Source organism: Vulpes lagopus, chromosome 2, assembly GCF_018345385.1.
Source record: "Vulpes lagopus strain Blue_001 chromosome 2, ASM1834538v1, whole genome shotgun sequence".
Taxonomy (NCBI): domain Eukaryota; kingdom Metazoa; phylum Chordata; class Mammalia; order Carnivora; family Canidae; genus Vulpes; species Vulpes lagopus.
Genome location: NC_054825.1, coordinates 24,646,229 through 24,673,458, shown reverse-complemented (window position 1 = coordinate 24,673,458; position 27,230 = coordinate 24,646,229). Strand labels below are relative to the sequence as shown.

General features: G+C 56.2%; 1 protein-coding gene across 9 annotated transcripts; it reads right to left on the bottom strand.

Moving 5' to 3' along the window:
- Positions 1 to 610: 610 nt before the first annotated feature.
- On the bottom strand, positions 611 to 25,248 carry LOC121484198 (inositol 1,4,5-trisphosphate receptor interacting protein). Of its 9 annotated transcripts, XM_041743060.1 has the most exons (5): positions 25,113 to 25,248; positions 18,875 to 19,060; positions 14,041 to 14,160; positions 5,929 to 6,153; positions 611 to 4,286 (listed from the first exon to the last, which is right to left on the bottom strand). In XM_041743060.1, the coding sequence occupies exon 5, from the start codon at positions 4,271 to 4,273 to the stop codon at positions 2,615 to 2,617; it is 1,659 nt and encodes a 552-aa protein (XP_041598994.1). In that variant the 5' UTR covers positions 4,274 to 4,286; positions 5,929 to 6,153; positions 14,041 to 14,160; positions 18,875 to 19,060; positions 25,113 to 25,248; the 3' UTR covers positions 611 to 2,614. The 9 variants fall into 9 exon arrangements, with proteins under 9 accessions (XP_041598994.1, XP_041598997.1, XP_041598996.1 ...); XM_041743063.1 differs by lacking the exon at positions 5,929 to 6,153; XM_041743062.1 differs by lacking the exon at positions 14,041 to 14,160.
- Positions 25,249 to 27,230: the final 1,982 nt, after the last annotated feature.

Below are 27,230 nucleotides of genomic sequence, written 5' to 3'. Positions count from 1 at the left end.
CCCAGGCACGTAGTGCGGGGCCACAGCCGGAGAAGCAGGCTCTAAGCTGGCTTTTCCTTTGGACCAGTGAGCAGTGTGTTTCCATCCTTCTTTGGCCCTTCCCAACCTACTCGATGTCTTGGCCTCGTAGCTGTACTCCTTTCAGCGTTGTCAAGAGGTGCAGCAAGCAGTGAGCGGATGCCCAGAGAGGTCAAGCATGCTTGGGAAAGGAGAGAGCTTCTTCAGAGAAAGAGGCCTGGGTGTCCTCTGTGGGAAAGCCTATTAAATGCCCTCATGTACTAAAGCCTCCACTTAAAAGATAATCTCTTTCCTCAAAAACCACAAGCTGCGTGTTCCTTTGTAGGTCCCCAAGTGTTTGCACTTTGAGCTCTGTGAAATCGGGTCTGGTGCAGGCAGCCACCACGTTCCCCTTCTGGAACTCTGCAGGCTGCTTCAGAGATGGGCTAGAAATGTTCTATTTTGTTATTTTTTTTAAAGTTTCCTGAAAGCCCAAGAATCAGAAGGGAGTGAAAGCTTCCGCTGGTCAACAGGAAACCCTCCCTGCTCCCCAACTCTGCCCTGGGAATCTCACAGACTTCCTGAAGTTAAAACAAACACTGTGACCAATTTCTACTTCTTGCAAGAATTTAATTCTTCCTTTAATATAAATAAGGCAGCATGAAACACTGAGAGCCCTGCTGCTTTCTGCTTCAGAAGCAGCTTTGGTACAAAAAAGATCCCCCCCGTCCCGCTAAGTTGTCATCTCTGCATAAACAAGGGGCCAGAAGGTAGTTTTTCAGTGAACTTTCCCCTGGAAGCCAAGGGGAAGCCGAGGGAGGTTCAGGTTTGGTCTTAGCTTCTGGAGGCTGGTTCCTGGCTGGGGGTCTCCTCTAAGCACAACGAGATAAGGATGAAAGGGGAAAGGCAAGGCACGGGCAATAATAAATACGGAAATTCCCCCCTGATTCTGGAAACACATCACAACTGAATGGGGGTGTGGGCTGCTGTTGAGGGCCATGTGAGCTTAATCCTTCCTGGCAGCACCGGGCCACTGTGGTGCTGGGGACACACAGACCCAAGTCTGCACGGTCTGACTGCAGCTCACGTGGAATGGTTCCTACAGGCTTCAGCACCCCATCACAGCCGAGCCTCCTGCTGCCAGTGAACCCTGTCAGGCAAACCATCCATCTTCCAGAACCCTGGGGCCAGGTGAGAGCACCCTTAGGGAAGGGACAGGATCCTCATGGAGAGCCTGACACCCCTGTGGAACTGGGTATGCTGTCTGGCAGGCATGGCCAGCTGGAACCCCAGAGCAGATCCCAAGAGCTGGTTCAGGCGTTCTTGGCTTGCTGCAAGGGTAATGAGGCAGTGTCATGAGAGAAAGTCCCAAAGGGCCAGTGAAGCCACAGGTGGGGGAGGAGTGGCTTCCCAACCCCCCTACACAGGCCCGGAGATAGGCTGGCTCCCACTGCTGGCTCTGGTGCCTGCTCAGTGACCAGGTAACCTCTGTGGGGCTCAGGGGCTGGGTTGGCAGCGCTGTCCTTGCATGTTCCCAGGCAGCCAAGTATTTCTGGGTCTTGGCCATCTGTGTGGCTGCCAAGGCTCATCCAGAAAGGGGGGTTCTTGTGCGGTGGGAGCGCCCCACTGGAACAAACAGGTCTTGGGGCCCATAGATGGAGCTGGGTATCCTCTTGCCTCCAGGCGTGCTCGGCTCTAGGACTGGGATCTTGCTGAGGAAAACTCAGTGCTATGGTATCGCTCATTTCTCAGCTCTGCTGTTTTCTCTGAACTGGGCATCAGAGGCAGAGCCCAGCACCCTGGGCACAAGGTTCCACCCTTTGCCCCAGTCACCCTGTGTCTCTTGCAGCTTCCATCTTCAGTATCTGCCCTCCCCCACCACACAGATGATCAGAGACCAGCTGTTGGAGCTTGTCCCTAGCATGGTGTGTGGCACCACTGCCACTCAGGGCACAGCACCCTGGGGGAAGGGGTGGGGAGAAGGGGGCGCACCTTGAGCGAGACACGTAGCTAAAAAAGTGGCTGATCGAAACTTCTCTCTGCAACCAAGTACCCACTTCTGTGCAACAAAGACATTGGCCCCTCTGGGCCTTGGACTTCTCCTATGTCTTTTCTCCAAATAGTTTAAAAAATGGCAGCCACAGGTGGGCCCCTCTTGTGCAGGCTGGAGATGGAAGGTTGCAAACTCCCAAAACTGTCCCATCCTGTCAGGGTGCAGGGTCTCAACACGTGTCCCCATCAGCACTCCTGTAGACCCTCTGTTGATATTCAAGTAAATGTAAAAGTCACACCCAAGTCGATGTTTGTGCTGTCTTTACCTCAGTGACCAGAGAGTATTTCTGTTGTCACCTTGGCCATATGGGGTGATCCAAAAGTAAGCTGCAAAGGATCAACCAGACCCAGACAATAGCCTCATCGGTAGGCCCCGGTGGCACGAGGGCAAACCGGCTTCCGGCTTGGGGTTCTGTTTCCTCCGTGCGCGGGGCCTGGCTTCCTTGGTGGGCTGGGCCATGCGCCCGACAGAGCCCACCATCGTCCTGGGCCAGGGCCTGCAGATGCCCCCGGGGTGTGGACACGTGGGATGCCCCGCGCCCTGGCCCTCTGGGTCCTGGATGCTCTACAAGACCGCGGCTTTGTGGGGCAGGCCGGCGTGGTCTGAGGGGACGTGCAGGGAGTACTCGCTGACGAGCACCGGCGCGTTCTTCAGCATCTCATAGAAGGAGTCCACCGTCTTGCGGTAGAGACTTCGCTGCAGGACGAAGGGCCTGAAGAGGTTGAGAGGCTCGGCCCGGCGAACGGCCTCCGGGAGTCCCATGCCGTCGGGCACCTTGTGGTTGCCAATGAAAAAGTGAAGGAGCGTCTTCTCCAGCAGGCTCTTCTCCAGGAAGCGGAGCAGCTCCCGCAGGCGAGCGTCCAGCTGCCCGGCCCTCCAGTCGGCCGGCCGGCGGCGGAGCAGCAGGTGCAGCAGGGCCGTCTTCAGGTGGTAGTTGCCCAGCCCGCTGGGGCCGGTCAGGCGGCTCTGCTTGGAGAGCAGGAAGGAGGCGATCTGCAGGCAGCTGAGGTGGCAGGCGCCCTCGGGCAGGGCCTTCGAGGTCACCCTGAGGAAGTGCCGCTCGTAGACCGCGAAGGACAGGAGCCAGTCAGTGCTGGACGCCGGGGCCTCCCCCGAGGGCTCCCTGGGAAGGTGGGAGACGAAGTACAGGTCCGAGTCGTCACACTGGATCACAGGAATCAGGTTGAAGGGCATAAACTTCCCCGAGCGGAACCTGATCTTGAGGGAGCCGGGGCGGTCCAGCTGACCGAAGGCCAGGTCGAACTCGTACTTGTGGGCGATGCGGTGCCAGGCCCGGGTGAGGGCCCTCTGGAACCACTTCATGACCCGCATCGTGTCCAGGTACGGGGCGTCTCCGGCGCACAGCAGGCTCTCCAGCTCGCCGCCGGGCCGCGCCGCGCCGTTCCTGCCGTGGAGGAGACACAGCATGTCGTCCCCGAGCGTGGTCTTGCCGCAGATGCAGCCCAGCGCACCCTCATCGGCCCTGACCACCTTGATCTGGCCGTAGCCCTGGCGGCCCAAGGGCACCGAGCGGCGGGAGCAGCAGAGCTCCGGGCGGAAGTGGTAGGGCTCGGGGGGCATGAAGGGCACAAAGAGGTCGCACAGCAGCGGCCTGTCCACCTGCCAGTTCTCGTACATGCTGTCCACGCCGATGAAGTCCTCCAGCTCCATGTCCGTGTCCGGGTTGCAGAGGCTCCTCAGGGCTTCCAGCAAGTCATCCACGAAGCCTTCCACGAACTCCCGGGTGCGGGCCGCGTCGGCCGTGGCGCCCCGGATGCAATGCTCATAAAAGTGGTGGAGGGTGGCCTTGTTGGGCAGGGTGAGGCCCCGGAGCGGGGTGCCCTCCAGGCCGGGCAGCTCGTCCTCGTCCCCGCCCAGGCACTCCGGGGAAGGCCCGTCCTGGTGGTCCTGCCGCCACACCTCGATCACCAGGAAGAGGATCATGCAGAGGGTGCTCCACAGGTCCCAGGCTGTGCGATTCTCATTCTGCTGCTGCCCTTCCTCTGCCACGTGCTCCAGGGCCTCCTTCTCAGCTGCCAGCCGGGCCACCTCCTCCTCCAGGCGGAGCTGCTCCAGCTGCAGCTTCTCCTGGTGCGCCTGCATCTTGCGGATGATCTCCTCCTCGTTCTCGGGCACTGTGGCATTCTCCCGGGGGAACAGCAGTGGGTGGTTGATGATGGCTGTCACCACCACCAGACACACCCGGAAGAGCCCCAGAGCCATGGCTGGAACTTTCCTGCCACACAGAGAGACAGATCAGTGGTCACACCGAGCTTCCCTCCGTGCCACTTCCTCCCCAGACCGTCACACCAAGCTCTGTCCCACTGCGTTGGTGACTGTCTTGCAGGTCTTCTCCCGCTCAGCCTGCAGTCCCCTCCCTCCTCCCCCACTGCTGTGTCTCAGTGCAGCCTTGGAAGAGGGAACTACAAAGTCACACACCAGCAATCCTGGCTAAGCAACCCATGGAAGCTGTCCTGTTTCTGGAAGCACAACCCACTTTGGCCAGGAGCCAATCCTTTTCAGTGGTCCCTGTCCATGATCGGGTGGGGATAATTCCAACTCCAGCTACAGGGGTGAACATATAACCCAGGCCCAAACTATTCCACACCCCTGTCTCCACAGTGTGGATTTAGGGAGGAGCATAGGACCTCACTCCGGCCAATGTGAGAGACACAGAGAGATAGGATGTGCTGGGGCCGATGGGGAGAAAGACGGCCCTGGGGCCTAGGTTTGCCAGGGAGCAGAATCATCGCTGCTCATGGCTCTCCAGCTCCCGCAAAGGGGGGTCTGCTTGAGAGGGATGCCAACATAGATACAAGCAGACTCCTTGGATCCAGCTATGCCTGAAGCTGTTGTCTCTGGACTCATAAAGTCATGTAAGTCCATAGTTGCTTTGCTTTAAGTCAGTTTGAGCTGTTTTCCTACACTTCAACCCACCTCCCCCCAGTGAATGCCGTAGCGAATATGACTTTGCTCGAGGCAATAAAACCTAGTGGTTAAGAATAAGAAGGCTGAGTTCCAAGGCCAGCTCTGTCACTGATTAGCTGTGTGCCCTCGGACATGTTAACACACCTCTCTGAGACCCATTTTCCTTAATGGACAGGAGGAAAGCTATATGTAGTAACCACAGGGCGCAGTATTGAGGGATGTGGTGACCTATGCAAACTGCATACACAGCACCGTGGATGGTGCACAGCATACATTTGTTGAATGGCAAGTGTTTCTGAACCAGTTTTGGGCCCTTGTCTTCCCCCACAGCACACCTCTCCTTCTGATCTATAAGGCCTCATCCAAATTCAGACACTGACCTCCTGGACTTTTCCCAGGTCTCTCCCCAGGGCAATCTTGGATATAACCAGAGTGACTGAGTCATTGGATTTCCTTTCCTCTCATGAGTCGTCTAAACTTAAATCTCACTTCTTAAAATTGTGTCTCCACATGCCATTCCTCCAGGACAAATGGATTTTTAGATCTCAAGCCACCCCTTATAATCCTGGGAGTTTTTTACATACGCTGAACCTGGGGCTTCATCCTGGGTCTGTTGAACCGGAATCTGCATTTTAATATCATCCCCATTAAAGTTTGAGAGGCACAGTCTTATGGGGTAGGCCTCACATTATACCCTCTCCTCTCCCAGAGGGGAACCTTGCCAAGTAACAATGGGCCTTTCCCATGCTTTGCCCTGCCCCCTTTCTGCCTGGGACCTCCGCTAGGAGAGCAAATGGCCAAATGAGGTTGTTGTTGGACTACAAAAGACACAGAAGGTTCCCCTGGCCACCCCCCAGCCTTGTATGCCAACACACGCTTCTCCACATTGCTTGAGCCCCATTCCCTAACCTTGCACTTACACCCTTCCAACCACTTGTTCTGGTTCTTACCCTAATGGTGCCAAGAACAGGTGTGTGTCATCAAGTGAAGACAGCTCTGCAGGTTCTAGCCAGCAGTGCCAGGATGTACACGACCCGGGTTGCCACAGGTGGGTAAAGCCTGCTTCTCAGATGCGATTCTATCCCACACATAGCTGGACAACGAGCAGGAACCAAAAGCGGGATCCAGTGGTAGCAGAATTCAGCGTGCACACATATTCAGGCCCCAGAGGTGGACTTGAGGAGGAGAGGGAGGACAGGAGAAAGTACAGGAAGTCAGATCGGAAGGGGGTGTGGGGTGAGGAAAAAGTCCAGGGGGAAGCTAGCCAGCTTTTCTTCCCTAAGACAAGGAGTGGCTTGCTGGATAATTGCAGAAGCAGGTCAGCCCTGGTTTCCACACAAGAGAAACATCACTGGAAAGTTTTGCCAGGGTGGTCCAAGGCAAAGCCACGAGGCTGGCTTCCGAACGTGGATCAGGGTTTTAAGATAAAGGTATGCAGTGCACAGCACCAGGCAGCAGCCAGCTGGGAGAGAATTTGGAGGTTTTGAGGCCCTTGAGGGTCCCTGTACTATAGGCAGTCCCCTTTGGGCATAGCAGACCCTGACAGGTCACAGTAATAGTCCTGGGTGGCCCCTGACCCAGGACGTTGGTCTCCACACCAACTCAGGGTAGGATGCCAGCAATTGGGGAATAGTGCCATCGTCAAGCCTCCTCTTTCCCCAACAGCTTCCACGGGGCTACCTGTGTGCATCCTCGTGCCTTGTGCAACGGCTGTAATGGCCTCCTTGCACTGGGACAGGCAAGGTTCAGAGCTCCAGACCAAATGGAGCCATCAACTCTGTATGGAAAGGGTTAGGAGGATAGATTTTGGATTCCAGAACCCAGCATGGGCACATACTAGCTCTGTGACCTTGGACAAACCACCTAACTTCTTAGACTCTCAGTCTATTCATCTGTGAAAGGGAAAGAATAATACCTGATGTTGGAAAGCTTGAACAAGATCATGCATATAAAGCCCTTAGCGAAATCCTTGCCCCTGAGCAAGTTTATAAAAGGGTCTCGGAGATGGGATGGGGAAACGCAAGGGCCCTGCCTGTACAGTTTCCTGATGGGCCATGCAGATGCCCCTACCAGGTACCCTGGCAGGAGGCAAGCAGCCCACAGTAACACTGACAGTAGGGTTACAAGACTCACCCGAGCATGAGGGAGATGAGGTAGCGAAGTGGAAGGAGCCTGGGCTATAGAAACAGACAGGCCTGGGTTTGAAACGTGACTCTATCCTTGCCGAGTGGTCTTGCTTCATGGCACCACTGCTTTACCTTTGAGATGGAGCTAAGAGAAGATCCTCCTTCCCAGGAAGGCTGAGTTAAGGGAGATAATCCAGTTCAGGTGCTTGGCACAGTGCCTAGCACAGAGTGGATGCCCTACATTAGCTCCTCCCCTCTAGGCTTCCACGGGCCTCTGTTTTCTCACCTGCTAAGCACCCCAGCCCTGCCAAGTGCTAAGGGGTGCGGAGGAAAGCACGCTCAAAAGTGCTTTGAAAGCACAAAATGCTCCTCTAGCATAGCTGTCCCTTGGCATGTCACTCTGCCCACCCTGCCCCTCAGCAAAGGGGAGAAGCCTTTGGAGCCTTGGATCCTCTTGGAGGTAGAGTCTGACTCACGTCAACTCCCTCCCAGGGATCAGATGAGATCCCAGTTGTCATTTTGCTCCTTTTAACGTCTGGGCAGGCAAGCTCTGCCTACGGCACCCTAAGGGGTGGGGAACAGGCTGTGGCTGCTCAGTGCTCACTAGATGGGGCAAAGTTGGAACCTCTACTTCCCCTCCCCAAACCAAGCCACAGGGAACACTGCCCTGGGGGCCACAGGGCCAGAAGAATAAGGAGAAGGAACCAGAGTGGTGTGACTTTTATTGGAGACCACAGGGACAGGCAGGTATCTGGGAGCCTCTCCCCAAACTGTGGATACACATGCATATATACACACACACACACCCCTTCCCAAAGAGCCCCTTTCCTCTCAATTTCAAATTGTCCACTTCTGTTTTGGCCCAAGGCTCTCACCCCATGAGGCTGCCCCATACACGTGGCCTGAGCATCCAGTTGGGTTTGGCTTGAAAATTAACTTGGGTCACTCCTCGGGCTTTTGTCTGTCTGCTTGCCAGGAAGGCAGCAGGAAACCTGCTGAGTTCCTCTCCACCCCCGCTCCTGCCCACAGAGTGTGGTGGCCCATGCAGGTCACAGCTAAACTTAGCCTGGCAAAGAGCCAGGGTCACGAGGCAGCAGGGGCTGGGGCAGAGGGCTGCAGATGGTCAGGTCAGCCTGGACCATTGGTTTTCTCAGACCCTTATTCTGTGCCTGGCCAGAAGCCTCAGACCCTCCCTATCCCCCTCGATCACTCCTGCATCCCCCAGAGCCCTCCAGCACCCCAATCAGAGCTTAATCCAGTGAATGCCACTAGGAGTTGTCTAGTAGAGATTTGTTTCTGTTTATCAAACCCTCACTAGGCTGTGCTTGGGTGCACTGTGACCAAGTGGTAGGTGGTATCCCTGTTTCACAAACCTGTTAACCAAACCCAAGAGACGAAGCAATTCTCTAGCACACGACTAGAAAAGGCACAGCTGGGTTGAGATACAGTCTGTTCTGTTTCCACCCAGAAAGTCCACGTTCTTTCCACCCTGCTGTGTTTTCAGAGCACCTACTATGCACAAGGACCACGAGCCCAGCCTGATCCCAGGCACGGAGAGCGCCACAACCCACATGTGGAGGCAGACAGCCACCAGGGCCTCACAGGACTTGAATGGGCTGGGGAGCGTTAATGGCACATGAGCTGTAGGCTATGAAAATGCAGAGGGAGTTTCGTTTCTGTTCTTTGGGGACCCCTCCATGTCTGTGGACCTTCCCTATGTCCCCCCTGCCGCGGAGACGTGGCTGTGCTAGCTTTTGGCTCCACATCGGTGAGAGCAGTCAAAGCCTGTTGTCCAGCCCCGCGTGGTCATCAACACCCCTCCTGACCTGTCACCCACCCACCCCCACTCAGGGCTGGGTGGCTGTGGCCTCAGCAGCAAAGGTGCCCAGGACCCATTTCTCAGCAGCCAGCAGTCCCCTGGGACAGTGGTTCTCAAAATGTAGCACCGTGATCATCTGGGAACTTAGACATGCAAATGCTCAGATGCAATCCCAGTCCTGCTGATCAGAAATCCCAGGGCTGGGGCCCAGCACCTATGTCGCAAGGAGCCCTGTGGGTAGTTCCAGCACCCACTCAAGTCTGAGAACCAGCCCTGCCCAAGCCAGGCAGGCCTCCAGCAGGAGGAGGGTGCGGCTCCTGCGGTGCCCCTGCAGCCCAGAATCCTGCAGCTCGCCAGAGCTCTGCCCCACGCCCAGCTTGTCAGATGCAATTAGCTCAAGCGGCCCTAGCATCATCGTCAGAGCTAAAAGGAACAGCTGAGTGGTTTCCTTATAAATAGAATAAAGGAAGGTGGGTTGATGGCAGGGGAAGCCACCTGTAGCCCAGATCCTGGGGGGTTTCTTGGGTCCCTCTCCCACTGCTGAGACTCTGCACCCTCTGAGGAAGAAGAGGCCAAAGAAGACAGAGCTGTCATTAATTTTGGGCTGTGTGCCTGGTCTTGAGCTGGACTTTCTCAGTCCCAGCTGGCAAAGTACAGGACTGTTTGGGGGAAATCAAGCCACAAATTTAAGAAAGTCAGAATTTAGTGTATGCTTGTCTAAGCCCCATTTTACAGATGAGGAAACTAAAGAGACCTAAAGAGGAGACTCCTCTGAGCAGGAGTGGGGCGGGGAGGGTGTGGTTCAGGCTGGTGGGGTGAATCCCACATGGAGAGACAGGCCAGAGAAGTGGCGGCAGGTGCCCTGCAACAGCCGGTATGCATGAAGCTAAGCACTCTCAGTATATTTTGTCATTCGGTTCTCGGAACATTAGTTCCATAGTCGCAACATCCTACCTTGTGAAGAAAGACCCACTGTGTGGCTTCTCAGATTCCCTGTCTGCAGGGAGCCTGTCCCCCTCCCTCAGTGCTCCCTCCATCCTCCCAGGGATGAGTGAGCCCTGCCACCTCCCAGGTATCACGGCCAGGCCAGCGGCAACCACTCAGATCATTGGGAAACTACTGTAGGAAAGGACTATTGAATGCAGAGCAGGAGTCTGACCCTGTGTCGGTCTTGGGGGTGGAGTTTGGGCCCCGGAGAGCAAGAGAGCAAGAGAGCAAGAGAGCAAGCAGTCTGTCTGAAGCCCTGGTGAGGCTCTCCTGGGGTCTGGCTTGTCTGATCCCTGATTCCATGCTGCTTTCTAGCCCAGCCCATGCTGCGCCCTGGCGTCAAACAAGCTTCCCTGCCCAGCGCAGCGGCCCCTCCTCAGGGAGGACAAAATACATGCAGAGTAAGGAAGGGGTTTGTGGCTCTCACCGGCAGGCCTCCCTCGCCCATCTCAGAACTCCTGCAGCTCAGGCCACCTTCCCGCTCCCCCTTGTGTCACTTTGCCCACCAGTCCCTGCCTTCCTGGCTACAGTTCTAGCAAGTTCCCAAAGCTGAATGTCCTCTCGCCTCCTCCAGGGCACCAGGCTTCGGGCAGGGCATGCAGCAGGCGCCCAGTATGCCAGTCAGAGCTGACTTATCATGCATTAGGAAGGAGATGGCCACTGTGGGGATGACATGTCTCCACAAACTCCTTCTTCCCCTCAGGGCTGGGGGTGGGGTGTAAACAGACTCATCCTAGATGGCTCCCACCCTCTTAGGACAGGAGTTTCCTACAGGAGAGGAGAAAGGCCTTGCAGCCTGGCCCACACCCCAGTGAGGGCATCTCTTGCTGAGGTTCCTCTTTGCCTGTACCCCAAATGAAGGAGGTGGGGCAGGGGAAAGGCTGAGCAGCACTGGGGAGGGGGCTGAGGCCTGGGGCCTTAAGCCTGGGTAGGAGATGGAGGGCAGGCAAAGAAAGGAAGTGAGGAAAGAGGAAGGAAGAGAACCAACAAAGCGTAATTGAGAAATGGGTTGAAGGGTGAGGTTCTGAGCCCCCAGTGTCTCCTCTTCTCCATGTCTTTACAGCCACCTCCATTACCTTTCACCCCACTCCTCCCACTCAGCAGAACTTCTGTCTTGGCCTCCAGCCAAGTTCACCTTCCTCAGACCCGCCACTCTCACAGCCACTGAGGTCTTTCCTTTACCTGCTTTCAGTCACCCTTCCTGAAGGCAGGGGTTGTAAGACCAAATGTGGGGGAGAGGGGTGGGGAAGGGGAGAGGTGACCATAGTAAATGGTCAAGGCTGCAGATGCTACAGATCCAAGTGATGGCGCATGGGGTCAAATGGGGCCCACGTGCTTTTTCTAAAGGGGAGAGCCACCACATGGCATGTGCTGTGTGTGGAGAATGGCATGATCTATTTTTTTTCCCCCAAGAGAAGCCAGAAATCTGGATTTTATCAACATCCCTCAATTTTACAATGTTGGGTGCTATTTCAAAAATTCTTTGAAAACCATGGAAGCCACACAAATTATGTCAGTGGGCCACCTAAAGTCCATGGGCCCTGGTCCACAAGCCCCCTTTATGTGCCTTCTTTCTGCTATTCACTGGAACTCCCCACTTCCTCAGCATCCTCAAGGCTGTCCTTGACCTTGGGACTCTCCTCACTCTTCCTCCTTGGCAATACGACCATCTACTATTTCCTCTGTGAATAGGACTCCCTGAAATAGCCCCCCTGGCTCGACCTTTCTCCTCAAACCCAGTCCTGACTGTATTCCAGCGTCTCCCAGTCATCCCAGCAGCCGCCCCCAGAATAATCATAACCGGCATTTATGAGGGCTGGCTATGTGCCAGGCCTTCTCCACAGCCTCTCCAGGGACTAGAAGAAAGCAAACTGGCCTAAAGGGTGTGCACTAAGGAGCACTTGGTATTACGGTCCCCAGGACTGGAGAACTGGACCCCCACCGCCCCTCCCTAACCCAGGGGACCTGAGTGAGCAGGGACCTGGGCTCAGAAGAAGCAGGGGTCAAGACTGTACCCCAGTAGGGGTGGGGGAGAGAACAGGGAGGAGAGAAAACTCCCCTCCCTGCCATGCCCAGTAGAAGAGAGCCCATGGCAAAGTTTAGGCTGGGAAAGGAACAGCCTTCTCACCAAGGTGAGCTCTGCTGTCATCGCCCCGTGGCCGCACTGGCCAGACTCACAGGGGGTGCCCAGTCACATCGGCCAAAGCACTAAGTTTCCTCAAGGCCCACTTTCAGAGGGGAGAGGTTCAAAAAGTCACCAGGAAGCCAGCCCCCTCCTCTGGTCTGGGGTGAGGCAGCTGACCAGCCCGAGTGCAGGAAGGACAGGGGCCTGGATTCGGCTGCCGTGGGTGGGAGAGCCCACATCCTTCCTGTTCCCGCTCTTCCATCAGCAGCCCATACATATCCCTTGGCAAGCAACAGATGGAGAAGGCAGGGAAGCCATCAATCTCCCAGGAAGGACACGGTGTCTGTTGTCCCCACAGCACGTCATGGGAAATCACCGTGTCCTGGGACAGACGGACTCCGGGGAGTCTCAGAGGCTTAGGCCCAGCAGGCCCCAGAGACAGCAAAGGGCTCTCCTGGCAGCCTTTCGTCCGGGCCCACATCCAGCTTTCTTTCACCTGTTCCCCCAGGGAACTTTGAATCCAACAGTTCCTGTGGTGGGTTGGATGGTGACCCTCCAAAAGTTAGGTAGGTCCACATGCTAACACCCAGGCCCTGTGAATGTGACTTTACTTGGAAGGAAGGGTCTCTACAGATGTAATTAAATTAAGGATCTTGAGATGAGCTCAGCCTGCATTACCTGGGTGGGCCCTAAATCCGGTGACAAGTGTCCTTATAAAGAGACGGAAAAGGAGCAAACAGACACAGAGGAGAAGGTGATGGAAGCCAGAGGCAGAGGCTGAAGCAAAGCTGCCACAGCCTGGAAGGCCTACAGCCACGGCCCGCTGGACAGGACAAGGGAGTAGCCCCCCTGGAACATTCGGAGGCAGTGTGGCCCTGATTTCGGATCGGGCCTCCAGAATTTTGAGAGGGTCCTTTCTGTTGTTTCACTCCCCAGTTTATGGTGTTTTGTCAAAGCAGCCCTCAGAGAACAACACAGTCTCGAAGCCCAACGCAGCCTCCTCGCCCCACTCTGATCCCCAGCTACCTCTGAGGCAGCCTTTCCTCTGCACCAAAGCCAGGGGCTCCCCATCCTGGCTGGCATGAGCCTTTGGAATTGGCTCCTTTGAGCCCTCCCTAACGCCCAGCCACCCCAGGTGGCCTCCTCCTCCCTGGAATTCTCCTTTCTCTATCTCACTGGTTTCTAATTTCCATGTGACACAGGTCAGAGCTTTAAGACTGATGTTCAGGGCCTGGTCCCACCAAGCCTTGGGGGTCCCCTCCGTTCCCTTCCCACCTGCCCTGGCTACTTCAGATTACTGACTGCCCCCGAACACCTCCTACACTGCCCCATATTCCCTGCACCGTGTCCACACCACACAACCCAAACCCTACTCAATGGTCCTCACAGCAAGCACACCTCAGAAACTGCCTCCAAGGGCCTTCCCCATCTCTCTCCACCCCTAACTCCTGAGACAGATCCTTCTTTCTTGAAAGGGAGGAGACCAAGCTGGAGTTGGGGTGGGGGGCGGGCAGGAGCAGATGGCATCTGTATTAAGCCCTTCTGAGTACAGCTAAGCCTGGTGCCTTGTGCAGATGGCATCGCCAGAGAGGTCCGATAGCAGGGTCTCCCCCCCACCCCCCGCCCTGCTGCCCGCTGCCCGCCTCCCTCTGTAGTTAGCTCAGCTCAGGAGTACAGCGGCCCCACCTCACAGGCAGGAGCCCCTGGAGCTGAGAGGTGGAAAAATCACTCAAGGTCTCACAGGAAAAGAACAGGGGAGCCAGAGGCCATGCTAGGCCCACAGCTCCAGACCCTGCCCTCCACCTGGTTCACCCCATCCTGCTCTTTTATCACAGTGAGTTGCCTGAGCTCTGTTACCCCATGACTCCCGGGGCCAGGAAGGCTTGTCCTGACATCCCCCGAAGTGCCCAGCAGAGACCAAACAGGTGGCCTGCTCCATGCTCCATGGACCCATGCATCCTGGGGACCCACCAGTGCGCTCACATCCTGCGCTCTGGAGACACACCCGCTTTCAAAAGAAGGTATCGCACAAGTCCTGCGTTCTAGGGAAGGATGCGTTTCCTACAGCGAGCGTGCACCGAAGCGTCTCCCTTGGTCCCCAGATTCCCACCTGGCATTTCTGGACCTGAAATCACATGTGAACAGCGGAAACACAGAGGTGACCATTTCCCACAACGAAGCAGCCCTCATCTACCACCACATGCTGGCTAGGCTCGAGCTAGTATTTCCCTGAATCTCCCTCCACTTCTGGGCCCCATCTCGCCCACAGGAGCACCAGCTGGGAAGGAACATGAACACCCACGTCAGGGGGGATGCCGAGGCTCCCCAGGCTTGTCCCCCCTCTCTCCCTGCACCCTGTGTCCTCTATACCCCCAGCCTCCCAGCAGAGTAGTGGACGGGCAGCATGGGCAGGCTCCAACAGCAGCAAACATGCTGCCTCCATGGGGAGGGTATCTGAGGGGCTGAGCAGGAACCAGAGAGAAAATGTGAAGGCAAACAAAGTGGAGACAAAGCCGTGCCTCCACCACCACCCTGCTTCCCCTCTCACACATGAGCTGGGGATGGATGGAATGAAACAGGCTGCTGGGCGCCACCTTCCTGGTGATCCCCTGGAGAACAGACTAGCTCATAAAGATGACCTGGCTTCTCCGGGGAGGGCAAGGGCGCCCAGGACTTTCTATGGCCACAGAAAGGCCAGCTCCCTACCTCCTCAGTCCCCATCGGGCTCCCTCTCACTCACATCCTGGCTTGAGGGCTTCTGGCCCCCACACAGTGAAATCCCAGGCTGTCTCCCACCCTGGTCCCCTGTGGCTGGGGCAGTACTGGACACAATGCCTGGGCCCCAGCTGGGCAGGGCTGGGGGGGAGGCGGTGGGGAAGGGAAGAGCTCTGGGCCTCCTGCATATACACACACACACACACACACACACACACACACACACAGCCTGCAAAGATCTAAAACCCCTTTCATCTTTATAAAGAGACACAAAGGCAAGATGGAGGCCAACCCAGTAGTTAAACACTTCAGAGCTTGCAGCGGGCCTCTCTGCTTGCGCTCTGCTGCAGGCACCTGGGCTGAACCACAGGCCCAGAGCCCGCCTGCCCTCCCACGCCAGGGCCGCCTCCGTCAGGGCAAACCCGTTCTCCCCGTCCAGGAAAGCAGAGGGCCTAGACTGTAGGCCAGGAAGTGGGCAAAATTACCCCCAGAATCGTCTATGGCTGCACAGAGTCCCCTTCCCCTGAATTAGACAAAACACCGACAACCACAGGAGGCAGCCACAGGGGACCAGGGTGACGCCTGTGCTCTGCCCTGGCTTCTGCCCGAGGCTGCGCCGGGCACGCGGTGGGTGTGCCCGAACCACGGGCAGGTACCAGCGGGTCAGGCCGGGGCGGGCAGCGGGCAGCGGGCAGCCGCTGACACTGCCAACCTCCTGGGGACATACTCCGCCCCAAGGCCACCCAGAAACAAACAGCCCAAGGTGCTTCAGCTCAGGAGAGCTTAACACTTGGCGGAGGCTTAGTGTACAGCAGCGAAGAGGCCAGACTCCGGAATAAGAGGGCCCGGGTTTGAACCCCAAGTCTCTCACGGGCAGGTAACGACGGGCATGGTGGTCACATACATGGTCGTGCTCCCTAAAGGACACGCTTATCTGCGTTGGTATGGGTCATAAGGCCAGGGCTCCCCTTTGCTTTGCTCCTGTATCTTAGGGACTCTGCTGGGGAAACAGGGGTGACCCACATCCCTGCGGCACTCTAGATGCCTGGGGGCTTGGCCTGGTTGTCTCCTCCGCCTCCCTGTTTCTCCAAAGGCCCCAGGGGCTGCCACAGAGGGAGACAGGAAGCTTGGCACCTGGGGAGCTCACAGCCTGCCACCACCCCCACCCCCCAATCTGGCAGCATCAACACTGACCCTCCTCCAGGTCCTTCGGAGCAGCTAGAAGGAGAAACCACTGTCAGTCCCTGATGTCCGGTATTACAGTGCAGGCACCCTGTGATGCTTGCTGAGTGAATGAATGACGTCAGGACTGGGGGGAAAACCTCACTGCTTTTACTCCCAGGAGCACGAATTTGAAATGGGGGTGTAGTGGGAGATCCCTGACTAAGTAACTTCTAAGTTTTTTCTTCCTGGGAACGCTCTGCAGTCAGAAAAGCAAAGTGCTGACAGTGGTAAGTGCCTTGGGGAATGTGAGCAAAAACTCTTTCAGATGCAGGCCCCCAGAGACAGACCTGAGCCACTTCAGGTCTGGACAGCCTTCGCTGAACCATAGGCTGACTCACCGCCCGAGTTTACCAAGAACACAGCCCAGGAATGAACCCCAACACAAGTTTATCTGACCACGAGCTGCTTCTCCCTTTGACGCTCACTTCCTTGCTTGAGAGTCTTACAGGAATGTAAGATAAATGGAGGATATGGGATTTGAAGCAAATTCAGGAAAAGAAGCAGAAAAGCACCGCTTGATGCAATGGCAAGCAGTTTTCCCTTTCTGGAAAAGAACAGACTGGCCCTGTGGCCTTGATGCCCCATGGGAGAGTTTAAAAAGTAGCAGCCCAAGTGTGACATTTACTAAGATTTAGGCATTCTGCAAAATGCTTTGAGTCTCATCTGCACAATAAGCCTCTACGAGAGGCAATATCTTCATTTTACAGATAAGGAAACTGAGGCAGACTGGAGGGATCCCTGGGTGGCTCAGCGGTTTAGCAACTGCCTTCGGCCCAGGGCGTGATCCTAGAGTCCTGGGATCGAGTCCCACCTCGGACTCCCTGCATGGAGCCTGCTTCTCCTTCTGCCTATGTCTCTGCCTCTCTCTCTGTGTGTCTCTCATGAATAAATAAAATCTTTAAGAAAAAAGACTGGAGAGGCTACTTGCTCATTATCAGCTTTGGAATTTGAACTCAGGACTGACTTTCAAGTCTCTGGTTTTCCCATGATGTTGTGTTGCTCAGTGACCTAATTATCTGTGAAATATTACACGTGCCTCTGGGCTTCCCTGTACCATTTAAGGCAAGGCAGGTGACAATTTAAGTGAAATCTGGATATGAATCTGGAATCTGGATATCAGTCTTAATGAGCTTTCAAGGTCCTTCCCACCCAGAGATTCTGGGTGTGCGACCTGGGATGTCTGAGACTGCTTTTCAGCCAAAAGGGCAGTGTATTGGGAAAAGGGAGGGAGGGCCCTTTGGACACTGGACAGTGTGTTTTGTGGGGAGGCCTCAGGAAGAAAGTGGCATTTTGGGGGGGCACTCAGGGGTAAGACCTCGGCATCCCCTGTCTCATGCCCACCAGCCCAGGCTCACTGCAGTCCCACACTCCTCAGCCTCCGGCCTCTTCACTTGACTGGGAACAAAGTCTCAGCAAACAAAGGACCTTTTCATGAACTTGAGGCGGGTCCTCTGACTGTTACTGAGAAGGCTATTGAAACAGGCTCCCAGGAGAACAGTTTGTTATGAGCACATGGTTTTGTACCAACAAGCAGGGCTAGAATTATGACAACGCCCTCCCTATGGTTTGGTGCAGGTTAGTTAGAAGGAAACTCTCCTGTTACCCACTTAAGGCAAATGACCTGGGGGAGAAAGTAGGAGTAGCCCAGGACAGCTCCAAAGCTGAGCCCTCCTCCTGGGCAGCGAGTGCCCCACTCTGCCATTCACCTGGAAGAGAGTCATTTGAAAATTGTGGGCTTTCTATTTTTTCCCAGGACTTCTGAGGATTTTATTTTTTAATTTATTTTTAAATTTTATTATTTATTCATGAGAGACAGAGAGAGAGAGGCAGAGACACAGACAGAGGGAGAAGCAGGCTCCATGCAGGAATCCCGAGGCGGGACTCGCTCCCAGGTCCCCAGGATCACACCCTGGGCTGAAGGTGGTGCTAAACCGCTGGGCCACCTGAGTTTAGGTTTAAAAGGTTTAAAATCCTTATCTGAGGATTTTAAAGTGCTCTGTATATTCATTCTCTGGTACTGGCTGCTATTATCCCTATTAACCGGTTGAGAAACTGAGCCCTAACCGCTAATACCAGAGTGAGTCACAGCAGAAGACCTGGAGTAGGTGGTTGGCCTGGTGTCTTCTCACTTCTTGACACTCAGACTTTGTGGGATTCTGCTCTTTGGCAGGACGCAGTTGATACCTGTGCCCATCTTCTCTAATGCACTCTCCAAATTTTGGATGTATCTCAACCACTTCCGAACCCCTGCATGAACTACTGGGGAGGAAGGGATTCTGTAGCTTTAGTTTAAGCCAAGTTGAAACTGTGGTGTGCTAGAGCTGGTAAGAGGTGAGCTGTGCGACCTTGCTTCTGTTCCCAGCTGTACCAGCTCTTGGAGCTGCGGATCCCAGATATTCCTTCTCTCTGCGTGCATTTGATTATAAAGCTCCATGAGGTCAATGAATCCCTAGCACATTCGTTGCCTTGCACATTGCAGGAGCACAAGAAATACTCGAGCAATGAATGGACAGTCTCTCTTAAGTCAGTTCCTGTAGCCAGGACGTGGGCATCCTTGTTTCCCACTTTCCTTTGGGGGTGAGGGTGGAGAAAATGGGAAAGCCACTCTTCTGATCACCCTATCACTGCTCCCCTACCTACCACTCTCCCCCACCAGATCAGGCTGTAGAAGGGAAACCCAAGGCCATGGAAGCTGCCAGAAGCTACTGTAAGATGTCATACTCTTTGCTTCAAGTCACAACTCTGAGAACTACACAAAACTGCTGGTCTCAGCACTGAGCTCTATTCCCTTGGGCCAAGCCCAAGGCCCAGAGGCCTACCACCAACTGGCTCACAGCCCAGACCTCTGAAAATGCAGCCCCTACCTGCCCCCCCCCTTGCCCAGCCCCTGAGAAACACACCTGGGATGTCACACCTTCTATGCTCCTTCCCTTCAACATCAGTCCTACAGTTGGAGTGGTTCTTATTCCTCTCAGTTGCCTTAAGGTGGAGGTGTTGCCGTGGGCAACAGTGATGTCACCTTCCAGGTGCTTCCATTCTGCTGATGTCAGGGGGTGGGCCACTCGGATAGAAGGGCAGTACGCTTTCTACAAGAAAATATTACAGGTCTCAAATTCCTGAGGAGGGCCCTATAGACCTCTGAGGCACCCCCAAATGACCCTCTTCCTCTCCCAGAAGACCTCACCTTTCTTTCCCCTCTGGATGCCTATTCAGGCCAAGCCTCAAACCTGGCTGTCCCTCCCCCAGAGCTGGCGGAAAGGTGAGGACTAGCAGCTGTGTCCTCACCTCTGAACAAACCACAGTAGGGCACCGATGAGCAACTTCCTTCTAAGCCTCTGAGACATTCTGGGTCCCTACAGCCTTGTCCTTTGGCCAGACATCAGTGGCACTAATGGGGAAGCCAGAGGCCCAATTCGGCAGAGAATGTGGATCCTTGACTGAACTCGACCTGTCTTTCAGAGCTCATACTAGCCAGATAAGAAGCCGATGCCAGGTACAGGGCTTGGTGTTTTCTACACATGTCCTGTGAGTGGTTATCCCCAATTTACCAAGGATGAAACTGAGGCTTGAAATAGTCAAAGTGCTTGCCCAAATACAGAGAAGATCGATCTACTGGGTGGTGGAGCCAGGACTCAACCAAGTCCACCCTACTCCAAAGCCCATGAGGGTCACAACTCCTTGGCACCGGGTCACCTAGAGACTGTAGCTTACTAAAGATGAGCCGTGAGGGAGCCTGACCAGAGATCACAGAGAGCCCTTTAATTCCAAAGAGGCCATTTGGGCAGGCTAACTGATCCGAGACAGCCAAGGCAAGCAGTGCCTTAGTACAGCTTCATGCCTATGCTCACAAAGGGGCTGCCATAAGTGGCCAATCTGGGGTCTTTCACTTCCCCAAGCATCTGTGATTAGGGATCTTGTTTCTTCGCTAAATCCTCTTAATTTGCATACAGCATTTATCCCTATGGCCTGGCCTTCAACCCTGAAGCTGTATAGTGGTTAACTTTTACAAATAAAACTACGTAGCTGGGAGCTAAGTAAAATAGAAATAAGCTAGGGGCACCTGGGTGGCTCAGTGATTGAGTGTCTGCCTTTGGCTTGGGTCACGATCCCAGGGTCCTGGGATCAAGTCCTGCACCAGGCTTCCCCACAGGGAGCCTGCTTTTCCCTTTGCCTGTGTCTCTGCCTCTCTGTGTCTCTCATGAATAAGTAAAAAATTTAAAACATAGAAATAAGCAAAATTATGCAAGAGGAAATGGAGAAATCCTATCAGGTAGACACTGCCCCCAAGGCACTGGCCAAAAAGATCTAGATAGCCAGGCTGACTGGAGTACTGGTCTATCTGGCAAGTATCTCTCCACTGATGAGAAGGCCATAGACGTCAAGAGAACCCCATTATATTAGACACACCACTCCATGCCCCACTTTGCCAAGCATGAGCTGCCTGGATCTTTGTATTCCTATGTGGCTCGGCCAGGATACAGTCTGCATGATGGTGATGGTCACAAGTCTTCCCAATTAATAAACTAGCATTCTAATTTGCATACCCACTTCTGGGAGCTTCTCGAGGTACTCAGTAGTCCAAGTCCAAAATACTCTGAAAATTGTGGAGATGAGGTTTCTGAATAAGCATAGCTAACTAAGAGCTAGGCTTGGGATAGGTGACAAGATGTACATAAACAGCTCCCTTTATGCGAAATCTGCTGGGTATCAGCTGGTCCTTCCCAGGAGACTTCGAAGCATCCTCATGGCCCAGCAGCTAATTTATTTAAAATACGATCTATAGATAGTATATAGTAAAAATGCTTCATTCCAGCTAATTAAATGCTAAAATGTATAGTGTGGAAAATAAATGATCATATAGATGTAGCTATAAGATGGAATTTTGGGAAAGATTCCCTGAACATGTTTGGGAAGGGCATTTACAGGTGAACAGGGCCTAGGCAGGGAAGGGAAGAGGGGACAGATGGGGCCCAGGAGGTGGGAAGAGCTGGGACAGCATGTTTGGACACTCGCCAACTTGTTCCACCCCTGAGGGCATTTCCTGCCTTGGTCAGGGGCCCCATGTAGCTCTGGCCTTCTCTTTCTGTACAACGCCCAGGTGGCACTTACTCATCACTCTCACGTCAGGCCCCAAACTGGATTTGCCACCTCACACTGTCCAGCAATTAAAGACGAAAGTCAATTGATACTTGGGCCTGGCCTCCATGAGCCATCAAGGCTGAGCATGCTCTTTTCCCCTTATCTTTCTGCAGCCAGATAAGTTTTCTATCTTTCCTCCCTCTGAGCAGAGAGGGGGTATTTCTTCCTCTGACAAAGAAAAGACCAAATCATACAAGAGGCTTGCTCTTCCCTTCTTCCCACTAGGGCTCCCAACCAAACAAGTTTATTTATTTTTTTAAGATTTACTCACTTATGAGAGAGAATGAGACAGAGCGTGCAAGTGGTGGGAGAGAGAGAGGGAGAGGACCCCAAGTTCCTAAGCAGACTTCTTGCTGAGCATGGAGCCTGCCCCTGCGTGGATCCTATGACTCCCGAGATGATGACCTAAGTGGAAACCAAGAGACGCATGCTCAACCAATTGAGCCACCCAGGCACCTGGCAAACTAGCTTTTTAAAATTAACCGACTTCTTACTCTAGGTTCAGTGATTGGGACTCAGCTTCCAGGCTCCTAAACACTTCACTGCTCTGTGTCTTAGCTTCCTCATCTATACAGGGGTAACAACACCTACCTCATTGGACTACTATGAAGATTAAATGACTTAATGAAAGGAAAGTGGTTTGGGGAAAAAAAAAAATCCTGGCAAATAAATGTTAGGCCTTCAATAATTGTTGGTCATCTGGGCTGCTGTGTATGGTTGCACAGGTGATATACTGCTCAAGAACACTTGGCCTGAGTATGGTAAGGATGGATCCAGCTCACAAGCACTTGCCCAGCTATGCGCCTGGGCCATGTCCATCAAGATGAGACCCCCAACATGGCATCCTAAATGTCACCAAGGTGCCACCCTCTTGCAGAAAGATGCATCTTACTCTAATTCACACAAGGGACGGAACTGGCTAGCAATAGCCTTGGCGATTATTAACAACCCTTGGCATTCTCAGATATATCCCTCTCCCCAGCAAGACTGGATTAGAGGGGGATTGGTCTGAGATAGACTGGTCTCAGCCATAAGTAAGGTCCCACTTTCTCAGCTCCCTAGCACTCTTGGAGCGCTTGCCTCTCACTTAGGACATTTCTCTGTCAAAACCCCACAGGCTGCACTGCGACCTCGTCCCTACTGAGGGGACCTGTCTGCCCCAAACGTGGAGCCACAGTTTTGTACTCTCTCCTTCCTGACTGCTAGTGGCCACCTGCCTCTGCTGGCAGGGATGGCAGTGCACTACTAACTTCTAGTTGTTGCCAAGTTACTCCTTACTTCTGAGTGACAGCTATCTCCCTGCTTCTTATCGGTGCGTCTCTGAGCAAACCCTTGCGTCTGTGAGCAAACTTTTACTCAAGTGACAGTGGTGGAGATTCCTGAGGGCCACGGCCTCATCCCCCTGGGCTTCTCATCCTGGAGACAAATGTGGGTGGTTCACTCCCTTCTCCCTCACATGATGCGCTTTGCTGACCCCCCCTTGCCATGCCAGCCCCTCTCCCCTGGACCACTTCCCTTTGGCAGTGCCATCCTTTGCTGGAGGGGGCCTGGAGGACTGAGTTCACCGTAGGGGCTCTGCTGGTCACTGCCTCCCAACTGAGATGTGTACCTCCTCCATCAGACAGAATCCCCCACCTTCTTTCTCTTTATTGACTCCATGGCGTTTGAGAAGGGAAAAATACAAAACCAGCTTTCTCCCAGGTAGTACTTTCTCAGGTGGGCACTTTTGCCAGAAGCCCCTGCTAGATGTTCTTCCCTGTTCTTGCCCTCAGATAAAAAGTTCACCCCCACACCCTGGTCTTTGTTTCGCTTTGAATCCTGCAGGAGCTGGGAACCACTCCTGGTAAGGTGACAACTTCTGGGATGATGGCATCGGGTTAAAAGTTCAGATCCTTGCCCCCTGAAATCCAGAGCTTGAAATTGCTGCATCTTTGCAAATTACGGAGCTAGGGGATGGCATCTGAACAAAAGCCATCCATCCAGGGAGAGCAGAGAGTCAGTAGAACCACTTTATGGTTACCCACAAGTGGAAAATATGAGGGCAGAATGGCCTGGAGCAGCAGCAGGCACAGGGAATTAGCAAACAATGAAAGCCACTTAGGCACGTAGGCTGGAAGGAGGGCTCCAAAGCACAGCCCATTATGTTAATAGTAAAGAGGTGAACAGCAGCAATTCCACCTGTGTCTGCCGGGCCATGTTCACAGCTAACCTGGACCTGTGACTGCAGCAGGCTCAGATCAGCTTTACCTGGCAGCCTCTCCGGGGCACAACTGGCTTGTAAAAGGCAAGAAGGGCTCTGGGTCAAATCCCAAAGAGTAACAAGAAAACAGAACAGGATTCTCAAACTGATTCAGATCCCAAAGGCCAGGGTCCAGGATCTGCCCGGCATCTGGAGCTCTTCTAGTTTTGAAGGCGGTTCCTTCTCACACCAGGCAGGGGATGTGTGATCCCTGAGTGGCTCCGTAAAATATGTTCCCCTTGTTGGTTGGCAGCATTTTGATTTCTAAAGAGGAGCATTTGGGATGGGAAGTCCGGCCCTGGGGCTTCTGAGTCCCATCACCTGGAAGCCAGAAAGCTGGAGACACAGTGGGGAGAGGTGGCGACTGGGTTAAGGGTCAGGCGATTTGCAGCCTCAAGAGGAAAGTCCTGCACTTGCGCGGGGTCTCTTCCACTCACAGTCCCGAAAGAGGAAGCTGCGGAGGCTCCCTCCGGCCCCGTCACCCCATAACTTCACTACCGTAAACCGAGAAAGAAAACAGGCAGCCCTCCTACTGCCTCCGTGCAGGAGGGGGAAGAGCCGGGGACCCGGCCCGTCTGTCTGTCCGCGCGCGCACGCTGCACTCAAGTAACGGGCCGCCGGGGCAGGAGCGACCGTCGCCAAGCGGGGGTGCAGCCAGGCGGCCCGGGGACCCCGGCCCGGGCTGCAGCGGAGACGCCGGGGGCGGAGGGGCACGCAGCAGGCCGCCCCGCGCCCCAGCCCCGGCTCCCCTCCACCGCGCGCCCCCAGCCCCCTCCACCGCAGCCCCAGCCCCGGCTCCCCTCCACCCCCAGCCCCGGCTCCCCTTCACCGCGCACCCCCGGCCCCCTCCACCGCGCGCCCCCCAGCCCCCTCCACCGCACCCCCAGCCCCGGCCCCCTCCACCGCGCGCCCCCAGCCCCCTCCACCGCACCCCCCAGCCCCGCCTCCCTCCACCGCGCGCCCCCAGCCCCCTCCACCGCACCCCCAGCCCCGGCCCCCTCCACCGCACCCCCAGCCCCGGCCCCCCTCCACCGCGCGCCCCCAGCCCCCTCCACCGCACCCCCAGCCCCGCCTCCCCTCCACCGCGCGCCCCCAGCCCCCTCCACCCCTCCACCGCGCACCCCAGCCCCGGCCCCCTCCACCGCGCCCCCCAGCCCCGGCTCCCCTCCACCGCGCCCCCCAGGCCCCGGCTCCCCTCCACCGCGCCCCCAGCCCCGGCTCCCCTCCACCGCGCCCCCAGCCCCGGCCCCCCTCCACCGCGCCCCCAGCCCCGGCTCCCCCTCCACCGCGCCCCCAGCCCCGGCTCCCCTCCACCGCGCACCCCCGCCCCCGGCTCCCTCCACCGCACCCCCAGCCCCGGCTCCCCTCCACCGCGCCCCAGCCCCGGCCCCCCTCCACCGCGCCCCAGCCCCGGCCCCCTCCACCGCGCCCCAGCCCCCTCCACCGCGCCCCCAGCCCCGGCTCCCCTCCACCGCGCCCCCAGCCCGGCCCCCTCCACCGCACCCCCAGCCCCGGCTCCCCTCCACCCCCAGCCCCGGCTCCCCTCCACCCCCCAGCCCCGGCTCCCCTCCACCGCGCGCCCCCAGCCCCGGCCCCCCTCCACCCGCGCACCCCCAGCCCCGGCTCCCCTCCACCGCACCCCCAGCCCCGCCTCCCCTCCACCGCGCACCCCCGGCCCCCTCCACCGCACCCCCAGCCCCGGCCCCCTCCACCGCGCCCCCAGCCCCGGCTCCCGTCCACCGCGCGCCCTCGGGACTCACGCCGGCCTTCGTCCCCTCCCGGCCTCCGCGGGGACCGCGCCAGCCCCGCAGCGCGCGCGGGGCCCCAGGGCCCGGAGGCCGCGGTTCGCGTCCCGCCGGGCGCTTACAAGGACGGGGGCGGCGGCTCCGCGGCCGGCTCCCGCCCTCGCGCCTCCATCCGCGCGGCCCCCAGGGCGGCGGAGTTACTCATTTCCTGGATGTCACAGAAACTTTTTCCTCCTTATAAGAACAAAACACCCGCCTCTGCGACGGGCCGCCGCAGCTCCTTAAGGAGGACCGTGCGAGTTGCGGTGAGGCGGCCCCAAGAGGTCGGCCCCCCGCCCCCCCACAGGACCCCCGAGAGGCCAGCAGACCCGGAGGGCGACCCGGCGAGTCGGGCTCCGGCCTCCCGAGTCCGCCGGCGCGGGGGGCGGGGGCCGAGCAGGACGACCTTAAAAGGCAGCGCGGGCGGGCGGGGGGCGGGGGTTAAGGCGCTGCCCGGGGCCGCGAGTTCTCCGCGGCGCGTTTACAAGCGGCGGGATTCCAGCCCCCCCCCCGCCCCGCTTTTGTCCTCGGGAGGGAACTGTACGTCCAGACACGACGCCGGCCCCTTTCTTTTTCCGCGGCCCGAGTGGATGAACGCGGAGCCCGGGCATCAGTGCCCTGCTCCCGGCCGCGGCTGCACAAAGGATGCGCACCGCGCGCTTCCCTGCAGAGGGCGCTTTCGGGCCCCGCGCCCGCCGCCGTAGCGTTAGACCCCGCGTGTGAAGTCAGGGCCCCGGGCATCGGGGCGGGGAACCGGGGCCGGGAGGGCCGGCGGCCGCGGCGCCCAGGTGCCCCCCCCCCGGTGCCAAGTCCGTAGCCTCTCCTCCTTGTGACCCGCCGGCCGTCCCGGCCAGGGGCAGTGGCGGCCACGGCTGGAGCAAATCCCGCATTAAGTGGCTTTGGGGGAGTCCAGCACGACGGAGGGCAGCCTGGGGAGTGCGGAGAACACGCTGTCCAAGTGGTTATCACCGCGGCCGCTGGCCGCTGCGGTGGGGCCTCTCGGGTCACCTATGCCCTTCCCTCTTGGAGCCAGCCCAATAACGTGAACACTCGCCTGGAAGACATTAGGCTGAGTCTCGAAGATAAACAGGCAGTGAGACAAAGTGCTAAAAATAGACCCCCTGGCCCTTGGCCCGGGTTACTCTTGTTTTCAAGCTTCTGCCTTGCTCCTAGCGCTTTCCTTACATCAGGGACAGTTAGGCGGAGTTTGGGGGGCACTGATGGGGAGGGATGGGGGAACGGGCTTGCAGGGCCCAAGGGCAGGCTGCTCCGAGATGGGCCCATTTGGCCTGAACATTATTTTGAGTACCCTGCCTGGGCAGATTCTGGAAAAGCTCTACCTCTCCCTCCCGGGGGCCAGCCAGCGCTAGAGCTATTAGGAGGAATTCCTCTTTACCTAAGAAGCTTAATGAGGCAAGCTTTGTTTTCCAAACTTATTTCACCATCCTGCCAATAGTCTTTCTCCCTTTGTAACCTCAGACCCCAACCCCTCTCCTGGGCTCACCTTAGCTATCACTGTCTTTGGAATTTCCCTGTCTGGGTGGGATCCCCCCTTACAGAGGCACCTAAATGTGATTTTCTCCTGTTAAAAAAATCTGCCTCATGTCAGTTTGATTCTTAGTCTTGCTAGAAGGATCTTGAGGGGGCAGAAGAAATTCTTCCTCCTTGACTCCAGGAATCTAGGGAAACGTTTGCAAAAGGGTTATGTATTGCCAAAATGTCTGTCAAGTTCGATGGGTGGGGTACTCCTTCTCCCCAAAGCAGGCAAAAGGAATTCTTGGAGGGTAGGGACACTGACCTGAGCACCTCTACACTGCCTTATAATCCTTGGGGTAAGAGTTCAGGGTTCTGTATGCTGGAACATGAAGGTTAGTACTATGATGCCCTCTGGGATTGTCATCCTGTGTGCAAAGTCGTTCTAGCAATTTCTAACCAGCTGTGTATATTTATTTATATAAGGAATATTTATTAGATTTGTCTTTCTTTCAAACCGGATGATTTCACTCTGAGTGACCTAATGGTCACCTGCATTGGCTCCCCTCTGCTTTCAGCACAGAATCCACCATCCTAACCTGGCACACAGGCTGTTCATGA